Below are 14,245 nucleotides of genomic sequence, written 5' to 3'. Positions count from 1 at the left end.
GCCACATAACATCCCAGTCTGTGTAGCCGCATTGGAACGACAAACATGTAGTAGAATGATATTTGAATTACGTCACAATAATGATAGCTGCCTTTTGGCGCAATATTTATCGTTTAAATTTTAAACAATTTCGTTTTGGATATAGCGATATTATTTTAAGGAAATAAAAAATAGCAGTTGCCTATCGAAACTATAATATTTATAAATATATTATTTAAAAATAGAATAGCCTATTTTAATTACCTACTTTACTTTGATGTCATCTTTAGTAGTATTTTTCTGTACTCAGCTACAAGTTCTCCAATTTAAACTATGGTGACTCATATCTACTCGTGCAATTTTTTTTAATTTAACTCACGTGTTTAGTCACTCGCGTGACTTGTTTGAGTCTAGAGAGCCCATTTTTTAATTTCGCTACTAGGCATTTAAATTCTACTAATGGATTTGAAAACGAGTGGTCAATGTCAATACCACTAGATTCCCAAGTTCGATTGTTCGTATTTCAAAATTATAAATTGACAGTCAAGAGCTCAAGGCCTTGACTGGGAAAGCCGTGGATTATTTTAAGAATTCTAGTTTATAATGCAACGTAAAAGAAACCTCCGCGCGGAGTAATAATATTAGTCATACGTGTTACTTGATGCGCCCGGTATCGTAGGAACTCGCCTTACCCCGCGCGCGCGCTGCCCGCACGGTCGCCCGCGCCTGGCCTTTATAAGGCACAGCGCGGCCCCGGCTCGCTCAGTTTGTCTCGCGCAGCGATCCGATCACATTGACATGGGACAGCGTAGCTGACTTGACGAGCAAAGCATCGCGACCGCCCGGTATTGCTTCCGTAGCACGGTACAGTGCCGGTCAGCCGCGACGTACTTATCTAACTGCTAGGACGTACACTTTTTACTTAGGAGTAGTTGCGCTAATCGATACTTCCGTAGCACGGGATATCTTTTTGGCATTGCACTACGTTTCGTATGCATGTTAGGTTAAGTAAACCGTAAGTTGTAACATTTGTACTAGTACTAGCTAGGAACTACTACAAGCGGTTGGTAGTAGTAAAAAGAAAACGTTACTTAGCAAATGTCCCGCAAGATTCAATGGCAATCGAAGTCCTACAGCAGTGGAAGCATTCATATCAGGCGTTTCAACCTTTAAGGCTTGGATTGGAAGACAACGCTATTCTGGAGGGGCTACCCTTGATATTACAAGACGATGCTGCAGTTTGGTGGCAAGGTGTTAAGCATGAAATAGATACTTGGGAGGAATTCGAAATTCGTTTACGACACGCTTACGCACCAAAGAAACCTACCTATGCAATCCTACAGGATATTATCGAGATTAAGCAAGACAAAAATACACCAACAGAGATTTTCATACAAAAGAAGCGAGCACTTATTGCACAATTACCACCACCTCGGCTTACAGAACAATTTGAGATAGATATGATTTTTGGACAATTACGTTTTGAGGTCAGGGATAAAATTAACAGAGACACAGTTACTACTTTTAAAGAGTTATCTGAAAAGGCCAGACATGTCGAACGCAGTTTAAGCGAAAGAGCAGCGAAGATGGAAAAACCAGTAACCAGTCACAGCACCAAATTGAAATCACGCTGTAATTCCTGTAGAATACGAGGTCACACGGCTGATGTTTGCAGGAAACAGTTGTTACCAAGAAACGAAGTGAACGAACAAGCTACTGATAAATCACAAGCGGGCCCAAAGGCTAATCAGTCAGCAACAGCGTCAGTCACTCCTTTGGTTCCTGCAAAGCCAAAATTCAAGTGTTATGGTTGTGGTGAGCCAGGCGTTGTCCGCAGCCGGTGTCCGAAGTGCAATATTGAGAAAGTCAAGTTAGAAGAAATTTGCTCAATTAACTTATCTGGAACACACCGAAGGCCTACAGTTCCCATCAAGATCGATAACATAGAATCAATTGGCCATGTTGACACATGTGCAAAATTCAGTGTCTGTTCATACCAATTGTACCGAAGACTTTCAGACGAGGGATACAAGTTTAAACAAGAAAGGAGATATATAACCCTCGCAGATGGTGTACCGAAGATGCAAGACGTCCACACCATCACCGTACCTATCTGTGTGTATGGTAAAACTGTACCTACACTACTTGTCGTGCTACCAGGACCCAGCAATACGAAGACTTACTTAGGAGTGGACTATATAACCGACTCTCTGATGGTCGTCAATATTCCTCAGCTCACATTTCGATTTTTAGATGAGCCTTCCAAAGTTTTCGATTTGATCCAGGAAGACATAGGAGAAACGCTTATTAGTCAAATAGTATCTGATCTTGCATTGCCAGAACTACTCTCTCCACTACTCTCTCCAACTTTGTCGATTCCAGAGAAATGCATGACTCCAAAACAATCTACATCAATGACTGAAATGAGTCTTGAGCGTCCATATGGACCTTCCTTCAGTATTGGGTTAACCGTGTCCCCAAAGATGGCCGTTAAGCGACAGCTTGAGCCGCAACTAGCTGATGAAGCCTCTTCTACCTCTGCACAAAGCATGAGTATTAGCCAGCTACCACCTGAAAGGATTCGTAAGAGTTATGGACCTCTAATACCAATTGAACTGCGCACTCCACCTAAACGTCAACGTAATGTTCTGCTCGATGGTTACTCTCCTATTATAGATGCCCTAAAGCAAGATGCGATGAGAGCTTTTCAGGAAGATGACATAAAGTTATCACCTGTTTCCAGGAATCTTTTTGGATCTCGGAGCACAGATATTGCTTCTATTGACATAGCTGAACGAGTTCTCAGCTCTGAGGAAGATAAACAGTTGAACGAATTGATAAGTCAACATGAAGACATTTTTATTCCAAACGGAAAACCAACTACACAGACAGAGCATGTGATCGACACTGGAAGTCATCGACCCATCTCTGTGCCACCGTATCGTTTACCGCCTGCAAAAACTGAAATACTGAAGGAGAAGTCAGTAAAATGCTTGAAGAGGGGATAATCAAACCATGCCAGTCACCATGGTCCGCACCTGTTGTTATGGTTCCTAAGAAGGATGGAGGAACAAGAGTTTGCGTCGATTATAGACAACTGAACGCTATTACAACACCTGACGTGTATCCCTTACCTCGCATTGATGATCTATTGCACAATGCTAAACGAACGCCTTTCATGTCTACTATAGACCTGCGTGCTGGCTATTGGCAAATCAAAGTCAAAGATGAAGATCAAGCCAAAACTAGCTTCGTCACGCCATTTGGCATGTATATGTTTCTCCGCATGCCATTCGGACTCCGAAACGCACCAGCCACATTCCAGAGACTCATGGATGGTTTCCGCATATCTTTGAGTCATATAAAACTCCTGGTTTATCTCGACGATCTCATCATTATGTCTACATCGTTTGAGCAAAATTTAAAAGATCTTCAAGATGTATTCGCTCGTTTGAAGGAGTATAACCTTAACCTAACAGCGAATAGAGAGAAGTGTAACTTTTGCGTCGCAAAGATTAAGTATCTTGGCCATTACATCACAGCGGATGGACTGGAACTCGATCCAGACAAGATCAGTTCAATTTTAAAGATGCCCGCGCCTTCTAATCTTAGACATTTACTGTCATTTATACAAACGTGCTCATAGTACCGATGATTCGTGCCAAACTTTGCTAAAGTTGCTGAGCCTCTCACACGCTTAACAAAGAAGAATACAGAGTGGAATTGGAAGAGCGAACAGTAGACTGCGTTTGTGACCTTGCGAAAACTCCTAGTTTCAGCTCCAGTTTTGGCACAGGCTGATGATTCTAAGCCTTATATAATAAAATCAGATGCTAGTAGCTATGCCATCGGTGCAGTTTTAGTGCAGGGGGAGGGGGATCAAGAACATCCCGTCGAATACGCTAGTCGGTTGTTAAATCAGGCAGAGCGAAACTACTCGACTACTGAACGAGAAGCTTTGAGCGTAGTGTGGGCAGTAAATAAATGACTGATCACCAAGCTTTAAGATGGCTTATGACGTTAAAATCACCAACAAGTAGATTAGCCAGATGGGCTCTACAATTGCAGCCATTCGACTTGACCATAAAATATATACCCGGTCGCACAAATGTTGTTGCCGACATGTTGTCACGCCCTAACTGTGATTTAGACAACAAGGAAAGTTGTGGAATCTGTAGTGTTGTAGTAGATGCACCTACAAAGAGTCCAAAAGAGATAAGAGAGAAACAGTTGAAAGATGAAGACATAAAGAAGATTATCACAGCTTTAGAAGGAAGCTCAGTAGAAGATGCAAGACACTGGAGTCAAAAGGGATATATTATGAACAACGGCATATTGTACAGATATAACCCTGACAGTGATGCTGAGAACAGTCAGCTTGTTGTTCCAGTAGACGAGCAAAAATATGTTATCTCTGTTTACCATGATGAGCCTACAGCAGGACACTACGGAGCAGAGAAAACCTTTAATCGTATCAGTATGAGATACTTTTGGAGAGGCATGAGAAAGGACATCGAGAATTACGTCCGAAACTGTATACCATGCCAACGATTCAAGCCTTCCAACATGAAGCCAGCTGGACTACTTCAAACGACAGCTATGAACAAAAGGTTTGAAGTCATTGCCTTCGATTTATTTGGCCCGTTACCGACATCATCAGATGGAAAGTCGTGGATTTTAATCATCGAAGACTTGTGTACTCGGTGGGTTGAATTATTCGCACTAGAGAGTGCAACTGCTGAAATTTGCGCAATGACACTTATCAACGAGATTTTCTTGCGATATGGAATGCCAAGAAGGATGATCAGTGACAATGGTACACAATTTGTCAGCGCTGTTATGCAGCAAGTAACGTATGTTCTCAAGATCAAACATGCGTTTACACCTGTGTATCATCCAGAGACCAATCCCGTTGAACGGAAAAATAGAGATCTCAAGACGCAACTAGCCATACTCGTAGGTGACAATCATCGTGTCTGGTCTGATCAGCTACCAAGTATTCGGTTCGCAATGAACACAGCGACAGGTTCGATCACTGGCCATTCACCTGCTTATCTGACATTTGGCCGCGAATTGAGAACCCCTGATGATAATGAGCATGATTTAAGGGAGATAATTCTGTCAGAAAATTTCATTCCGGAAATAACGCCGAAGTTATTGACCCTAGCGGAAACGCTGAAAAGAGTAAGAGAAGTTCAGGAAATGAAGGAGGAGAAGAGGAAAGAATATGTCGACAAAAGTAGAAGAATTTGTCCAAATTATAATAAAATAGAATAGAAGCGTTTATTTGCAAGAATACGTAGGTACAAGGTGTTACATTAAATATTGTCACAGTATTCAGCCGAAACAGCATGCAAATATTAAAATATACTTATAATCTACTTATTCTAATCCCTATATGCTAATATGACATATTCATATATTCCTTCACTGAATAAAAACAATTTTCTTGAAGCCACTTAGTCAATACATTCTTGAATTCTAAATCGTGCAAGAGCTTGATACTATCAGGTAGTTTATTAAAAATTTCTATGCAAGTATTGTAGGCATTCCGTTTATATATATCCGCACGGCAGGGAGGCTGATACAGAAGGGTCCTATATTGAGCTCTTTGGTTTCCTTTATAAATCTCTGAGCGTAACTTAAAATATTCCATATGAGTATTTACAAAGATACAAACTTTTTTAATGAACATGCACGCCAAAGGTAGAATATTGTGTTTTTTAAAAATAGGTTTGCAACTATCTGTGTACCACGCATTTGTAATTGCACGTACGCACTTTTTTTGCAGTATAAAGGCCTTATCAACATGCACAGAATTTCCCCATATTAAGAGACCGTAGTTTAATGTTGACGACACATATCCATAGTAGGCTGTCATAGCAGCTTGTGTAGAAACAGTTTTTCCCAATCTCCTTAATGCGTATACAAACCGATCCAACTTTGTACATATTGATTCTATATGTTTCTTCCAGTTTAAATGGGTATCTATGTTTAATCCTAAAAATTTTGTACAACTTGTCTGTTCCACAGGTATTTCATTGTATTTAATATTTATATGTCTTGAATTTGAATTATAAGAATGAAATTGCATACATTTTGTCTTAGTCAGGTTAATTTTAAGATTATTATTATTTGTCCATGTGTAAATGTCTGATAATGCATTGTTAATCATAAGCCTGGAGATCGAGTGATGGTAGAAAGCCACGCCGTTAGTAAAACCGCTCAAGGATTTAGTGCAAAGCTCGCGCCTCGGAGAGATGGTCCCTACACAATCCTCAGCAGTCATGGACTAAGTTCCTTCCATATTGCCGACCCTAGCCATCCGAACTGTAGTATTGGATTGTATCACGCCTCAGCATTGCGCCCATACCAATGCGATAAAGATAGCCCATTGCCATCGCCATCGCAAGAGCGGTCGTCCTCCAAAGAAACCTGTAGCCAAGGAAACATCCCAACGCACTTCGCGCCCGCGTGGTCGTCACCTCGTCAACATGATTATCTGGCTTCCTCGCCGAGACGTCTTCAAAGCCAGAGGGGGAGATTATAATGCAACGTAAAAGAAACCACCGCGCGGAGTAATAATATTAGTCAAACGTGTTACTTGATGCGCCCGGTATCGTAGGAACTCGCCTTACCCCGCGCGCGCGCAGCCCGCACGGTCGCCCGCGCCTGGCCTTTATAAGGCACAGCGCGGCCCCGGCTCGCTCAGTTTGTCTCGCGCAGCGATCCGATCACATTGACATGGGACGGAGTAGCTGGCTTGACGAGCAAAGCATCGCGACCGCCCGGTATTGCTTCCGTAGCACGGTACAGTGCCGGTCAGCCGCGACGTACTTATCTAACTGCTAGGACGTACACTTTGTACTTAGGAGTAGTTGCGCTAATCGATACTTCCGTAGCACGGGATATCTTTTTGGCATTGCACTACGTTTCGTATGCATGTTAGGTTAAGTAAACTGTAAGTTGTAACATTTAGTTAGTCTTTTTTGTTATGTTGTGCCTTTAAATAGTTTCATACGCTAAGTTCTAGTTTGCCGCTTATTTGTTAAAGTCTTAACATAAACTCTGTTGACTTGTTTTGCATATGTTTGATTTTCTAAACGCTTAGCATTATTTTAGTTTCGCTTGCTCTGCACTATTATTTTTCATTGTAAACTTCGCTAGCCTTGTCTGATGTTAATGTTTGCACAATAATAATTTACGCTTGTTGCTTAATGTTTAGGTTTGTTATTTTTTTACTTTTAGTACTAGATTGCCGTACTTGTTCTGATAAAATTCACCGCAAATTCTAGCCGCATAGTTCTGATAAAATTTACTGTGAAACATTCATTTCATTGCTTTTAGTTTTGTAATTTCTTAGTTTTAGCTAACGCTTGTCATACTGTTCCTGTAATATTTACTGTGGTGCGATTTTCTTGACAATAAACGTCTCGAACTCTGCCGTGGTGGTTTCTATATTCGAACCTGCATTATAGTTTTAAATTTTAATTTTATAATGCAGTTAAGGTAGAAGTACTAGTGGTCGACGCTGCACTAGTCACCGACATGGGCACTTTATTTCATGGAAATATAGGTTAAATTTGAACAACGAAGATTTTTTTGTATTCGAACTTTATCCTTGTCACTTTGACATAAAGTGCCCATGTCGAGTACTAGTGCAGCGTCGAGCACTAGTACTTCTACCTTACATGGAAAGATATGCCATGCGATAAAAAATCATAATAAATTCGCCGTTTCCAACAGATTTTTAAGTGATTCGAAAACGAGCGCTCGAAATTCAAAAACCGGCGCTTAGATCTTCATTTTCTAGCACTTAAAAAAAACACCGTTAACCGTTATAAGTTATAAGCACCGATTTACGTTGCCCGCGCCGCGTAATATTCACAGTTCTAAGTTTTTATAATAGTCTTACTATTTAGAAGATTATTTGTGACCGCGGTCGGCAAAACGTCTTAGCAACAAAGTGGGACGTTTTGCGGTCCGCGGTCACATTTACTGAATGTACTTATATTTGTGACCGCGACCGTCAAAACGTCCCACTTTGTCGCTTGCCATAAGGACAAGATTTGCTTGTATCTTTATACGAATAACCTGACAAGGCGTCCTTATGGCAAGCGACAAAGTGGGACGTTTTGCCGGCCACAGTCACATTTACTGAATGTATATTTAAATCGGCTTAGTATACTTAACCGTAATACGACGTCAAACGTCAACTATCTACTTCTTAGCATTATTGAATATATGTGACGTTCTCAAGCAAAATATACCACATTGTCGCCATAAGGACGAAATTTGCTCGTATATTTATAACTTGTCAGAGCGTACTTGAGGCAAGCGACAATGTGGTACCTTTTATTATTATTGGGGCATATCATCACCTCTGACTTCAAGGACGGTGCCGACGTCGAAAGGGAGCGAAGGGCGCTGGCTGTTCGAGCAAACATGATTGCCCGCAGGTTTGCTCGTAGCTCAACTGCCGTAAAGGTAACATTATTCCGAGCATTTTGTACCTCATTTTATACGAGTAGCCTGTGGGTTAACTACACGCAGAAACAGTACAGCGCGTTGCGAGTGCAATACAACAATGCTTTTAGGGTGCTGATGGGGTTGCCTCGCTACTGCAGCGCATCGTTAATGTTTGCGGAGGCGCGCGTGGACAGCTTCTCTGCCATCATGCGCAAACGCGCCGCCTCGCTGATCAGCAGGGTGAGGGCCAGCACCAACAGCATCCTAGCAATGTTTGCAAGCAGGTTGGATGGTGCGTATCTGAACCACTGCAGTGCGCTCCATGTATTCGACAATATGTAATAATAATATTGTATACTAACACTAGACGTAAGATAAGTAGGTACTAACATGGTTATTTAATTTTAATGTAATCGGAATATTGTTAAATTTTATTAATTAACTTATTTATTTATTTAATTTATTGTAATGTATTATGTTTGTTTGTATGATCCCAGATGGTCGAAATAAATGATAATTTAATTTAATTTAATTAGAGAGAGTCACATATTTAGTTTTACTTTTAGCTAGGATAGACTCAAGATACCTTTTTATGTAGAATAAAAGTATATACTTAAGTTATAAATTAAGTTTAATCAGGGATTTAGATTTAAGGAGTTAAAATCTGTTTTCTATTGATTATAAATGTTTAATCTAATAAAAAGCTTTTTAATTTTACAGTACTAATACAACAGAATGGTAATAATATGCTTACTGAACATTTAGTCTAGTGTCTAGCTCTACTCTCTACCTCGCTAGGTACAGTCGCCATCAGATACATCGGGGCGGCTGAGGTGCTCTAAAATATCTGAACACGCTCTTTAGCGCCTTGACAATAGGGGCGTGTTCAGATATTTGCGAACACCTTGGCCGCTCCGATATATCTGATGGCGACTGTACTCTAGGTAGGTTACCCTCTGTTAAATATCAATATCAGTAGTTCCTACACGAGAGCATAAACAAACTTTAAAGTTATTTTATAAATATAAATATTTGAAATACATACATAGATACCTACATATTGGCAAACCTTTATTTTCGTTAATCTAATTACTATTTACCTACTTATTATTAAGTTAAATAACGACAAATAAATAGTATTTTTTAATTCTGCTCATGAAACAGTCATTGATCATGTGTTTTGCCCGTTTCATCACTTTCGCAGAAACTTTGTTTTTTAAACTTAGTCAAAAATAAGTATTTACAGCAATTAAGCATTCAAACATTTGAAGAATGACTCTAAAGTACAGCCAAGGTATTAATTATTGATATGGACTAAGTGTCAAAAATGTGTACACTCTACCTTAATACATGGGCAATAAGGTTGTACCAGTCTGACCAAAGTTTCGCCAGGTTTTGCCATAAAAATAATGTTTCGGCCTAAGGTTCGGTTTAAATTTCGGCAGGCCTCGGCATAAAGGTGTTTGCCTAAGGTTTAGTTTCGGCCAAAACTAGAGCGAACCCCAACCTTTGGGTTTGGTTTCAGTAAAAAATCAGGTTTCGCTCGGACACTACTGATTACCTTTACAAACTGGATAGTTAACACTTAACCATTTCGATGCCGTGTCAAACACAAAAGCTGTCACTCGGACGCCACGTCACCGAAGTGTCAGAACTGAAATTGAACTCTATGCATATGCACGTAGGTCTATATTGCTCTGTAGTCTGTGGCGTATTAATCCGTCTTTAGCGTTGGACCTACGGTGCGGATATATCCGTTATTGGCATCCAAAAGGTTAACAATAGCTCATAAATTCCTAAAGTAAATTGCATATCTTTATCTGTTGCTCCGGAGTCTCTCTATCCTGTCATGAAGGGTCTGCTTCCACTGGTCCTCGGTGACACTCTGGGCCCAGTCGGGGATGGAAGCCTGGGGTAGAGCAAAGTTGGCCATTGCTGACATTACCTGTAATAACAACAACAACTTATTACATCTTATTAATAGAGTTCAATGTTGGATTCAAATTAACCTCTTTGTCTGTGTATGATAAGGATCCTGGCTCTTTGACTGTGTGACATAGGCTCATCAGCTAAATAGCTGCTCGCCTATAATTATATAATAATAATAATAAAAAAATAAAAAAAAATTACGCCATCAAAGTCAAACGTGTTTTTCTATTTTCTCTTAAATTATTTTCTATATTTTGTATTTACATGTTGATTTTTAACTTTATTTTATGGAAAAAAGTACCCTTGACATGTCTACATACAATCAAGAATCATATATCGGGTATAATAAGATACCATAAATGTTCGACATGTATTACAAGATGCATACCTAACGGAAATGATTACGAGAAGTAAAACACGCGGCCAATTAGCGTCTCTACAAAACGCACGTCCACCACCCTCGCCCGCCTCGTCCGTCTCCTCGCAACCGTCGTCGGGCGATGAATTCGCCATCGCGCCCGACACCAGCGAGTCGAGCGACGAGTGCGGGCCGCCGCCGCCGCCGCCACGACCACCTGCGCGACGAGGGCGGCCACCGCTGCCGGCATGCTTGGGGCCTGCGGGACATCCTGCCCCGCCCACGGCTCCCGCTGCCGGTGGTGTAGTGCGTCGCATGCGATGGTCTCAATCCATGAATGAGAACGTCATGCGCGCCTACTATGGGGCTACAGAGGGGGGAACACAGCTATCCGCGTATCGCTCAAGAATACTTCCTCTGTTTCAGGCTCTTGAACCTACCATCATCGTATCGGAACAACGATTATCGGATCAGGTCCGCGTCATTCAGCGGCTAAAGCGGTTGGATGACGCGACACTTGATCGGCTTCGCCAGGAGGCTCTCTCTGCTCGCGCGGACTCCTCCTCGGTGCGAGATCTGCCCGCCATGTCGCCGGATCCGATGCCCGCACCCGACCTGGCATCGGGGGCGCCGCGGGTTGATTTCAGTACCGATGAGGGGGACTTTGCGAATCAGAGCGTGAGTACATCTGCCAATGAGCAACTGAGGAGGACTCTGGAAGAGGTGATTACGCAGTATCGGTCCACACCCAACACTAGGCCACGATTACCACGTTTGCCTATGAATAAACGCAATCTAGCGCTAATGGGAGCCCTAAACGCTTTACTAGAACCATATCTGCGGACTAGTAAAGATTTAGATGATACGCACGCGATCATGTATTGCGGAGCCATCGCGGCGTGCCGTGTTGCACGAGTCAAGTTTCCGGACGCTGAACGTGCACCTAGGACCGCCGGAGGCGCCCCCGCATGGCAAATACGGATCGAGCGACGTATCAACTCGTTTAGGACTCTCATTGCAAAGCTGATCTGCTTCAGGGGGGGCAACCACCGCCCCCGAGTAATGCGCTTTGTGAATCAGGCGTTCGCGGGGACGGGTATTGAGCCCCGCGACTATATTGCCAATCTCACGGAGCGCATCGACTTTCTTAAGCAGAAAGTGTATGCATGGGCAAACCGTATTCGCCGCTACAGAAAGCGTGTGGATCAATTCCAGCAGAATCGTCTTTTTCAGAGTGATCAAAGGAAGGTATATCGAAAGTGGGAGGAAACCAACCTTCGTGCGTCCGACACGCGGTCGCCGGATGCTACTGCCATGACTGATTTCTGGCGTAGCATCTGGTCAGTGCCTGTCGGACACACCGAGGGGGGTTGGATGAGTGTTGTCGAGCGTGAGTGCGAGTCCATTGAACCTATGGGGGCAATTACCATCAGCCCCGATGACGTAAGTTGTGCCATCCGCACGGCCCAGAACTGGAAAAGCCCTGGGCCGGATGGATTGCACAACTTCTGGCTAAAATGGTTCCGATGCTCGCACTCACGCTTAGCAGCACAATTTCAACAAGCCCTCGAGCTTGGTTCTCTCCCACCTTCCTTAACAACTGGTGTCACCTTCCTGCTCTATAAGTCCGGTAGTACCACGGAAGCAAAGAACTACAGACCCATCACGTGCTTGCCTACACTCTACAAGCTCCTTACATCCATTTTGAGATCAAAAATAAACGCGCACATTGTCGCAAACAACATTTTGGCCTCCGCTCAAAATGGATGTAGGGTTGGGTCCCGTGGTACTAAAGAGCTCCTCCTCATAGACATGACCATTTGCCAACAAATCCGGCGGAATAAGGGGGCCCTCTCTGCCGCTTGGATTGACTACAAGAAGGCCTATGATTCGGTGCCTCACTCATGGCTGGGGAGGGTCTTAGAGCTGTATAAAGTTGATACAGCTTTAAGAGCCTTCCTAAGCGCGTGTATGAGGCAGTGGACCACAGTCCTTCGTCAACCAGGAGGTGGGGATGACCGCCCTGGCCCGCAGGATTTTATAAGGATTGAGCGAGGAATATTCCAGGGTGATAGTCTGAGTCCCCTGTGGTTCTGCCTAGCTCTGAATCCCCTCAGCACCCTGCTGAAGGATTCGGGACTAGGTTGCCGGCTTCGGAGAGAGGGTGAAGTCATTTCTCACCTTCTGTACATGGATGACCTCAAATTATTTGCACCAAATAGCCAAGACTTGTTGGAGCTACTGAAAACCACCGAAGTTTTCAGTAGTGCCATCAACATGGAGTTTGGTGTCGATAAATGTGCGGTTATGCATGTACAGCGGGGGAAGGTTGTAAATTCAACAAATTTACAACTATCTGAGGCAATGTCTTTCAGATCTATCTCTGAATCAGAAACCTACAAATACCTTGGTATGTCACAGTCGTTGGGTATTGAGGACGAGGGTATTAGACAGTCGGTGAAGGAACGCTTTTTTAGTCGACTCACAAAAGTCCTTAACAGTCTTTTGTCAGGAGGCAACAAAGTGCGCTCCTTCAACGCCTGGGTAATGCCCTTACTCACATACTCCTTTGGCATACTAAGGTGGACTCAGACCGAACTGGACGCCCTGGACCGGAGGGTCCGACTACTGCTCACCACACACCGTATGCTACACCCACGCTCGTCAATTATGAGATTGTACATCCCACGGAAGTGTGGAGGTCGAGGCTTCCTAAACGCCAAAGATCTCCACAACCGCGAGGTGTGCAATCTCAGGAATTATTTCCTTAACAACGAGTGTGGGATGCATCGTGATGTGGTGGCAGTAGATAGGAACCTCACGCCGCTCTCCTTGGCAAACGAGAACTGGCGCAAACCTGTGGTACTAAGTACTGCGGATCGCAGGGCGGCATGGGAGAGTAAGGTGCTACACGGGCGGTTCTACAAGGCCCTAACGGGATCCGACGTGGACCTGCTCGCGTCGGTGAACTGGTTACGATTCGGGGACCTCTTCGGAGAAACCGATGGTTTTGCCTGTGCAATTGCGGACGAAGTTATGATGACGAACAACTATCGGAAATATATCCTGAAGGACGGTACGGTCGACATTTGTCGGGCATGCCGCCGTCCCGGTGAGTCACTCAGGCATATCATTTCCGGTTGTTCTCATCTTGCTAACGGCGAGTACTTGCACAGACATAATCTCGTAGCCAGGATTATTCACCAGCAACTTGCTCTTCTATACGGCCTTGTGGACCGCGAAGTACCGTACTACAAGTACTCACCTGCGCCAGTTCTCGAAAATGGTCGTGCCACGCTCTATTGGGATCGATCTATTATCACTGACAGGACTATTGTAGCCAATAAGCCTGACATCGTGATAATAGATCGATCGCAACGCCGGGCCGTGCTCGTCGACATCACCATCCCCCATGACGAGAATCTCGTGAAAGCCGAGAAGGACAAATCCAGTAAGTACCTAGACTTGGCTCACGAGATAACCGCCATGTGGGATGTTGATTCGACGATC

The 14,245-nt window shown here is 43.3% G+C and overlaps 1 protein-coding gene across 1 annotated transcript; it reads left to right on the top strand.

The window, feature by feature from the left end:
- Positions 1 to 678: 678 nt before the first annotated feature.
- LOC133515494 (uncharacterized) lies at positions 679 to 7,421 on the top strand. The gene is made up of 2 exons (XM_061848039.1): positions 679 to 7,245; positions 7,283 to 7,421. The coding sequence occupies exon 1, from the start codon at positions 1,095 to 1,097 to the stop codon at positions 2,985 to 2,987; it is 1,893 nt and encodes a 630-aa protein (XP_061704023.1). The 5' UTR covers positions 679 to 1,094; the 3' UTR covers positions 2,988 to 7,245; positions 7,283 to 7,421.
- Positions 7,422 to 14,245: the final 6,824 nt, after the last annotated feature.

The sequence above is a fragment of the Cydia pomonella genome, chromosome 2 (genome assembly GCF_033807575.1).
Source record: "Cydia pomonella isolate Wapato2018A chromosome 2, ilCydPomo1, whole genome shotgun sequence".
Classification (NCBI taxonomy): Eukaryota; Metazoa; Arthropoda; class Insecta; order Lepidoptera; family Tortricidae; genus Cydia; species Cydia pomonella.
This window is presented reverse-complemented; position numbering and strand designations above follow the sequence as displayed.

Excerpts from the sequence above, each read along its gene's own strand:
- LOC133515494 (XM_061848039.1), top strand. The coding sequence starts at position 1,095 with ATGGCAATCGAAGTCCTACAGCAGTGGAAGCATTCATATCAGGCGTTT.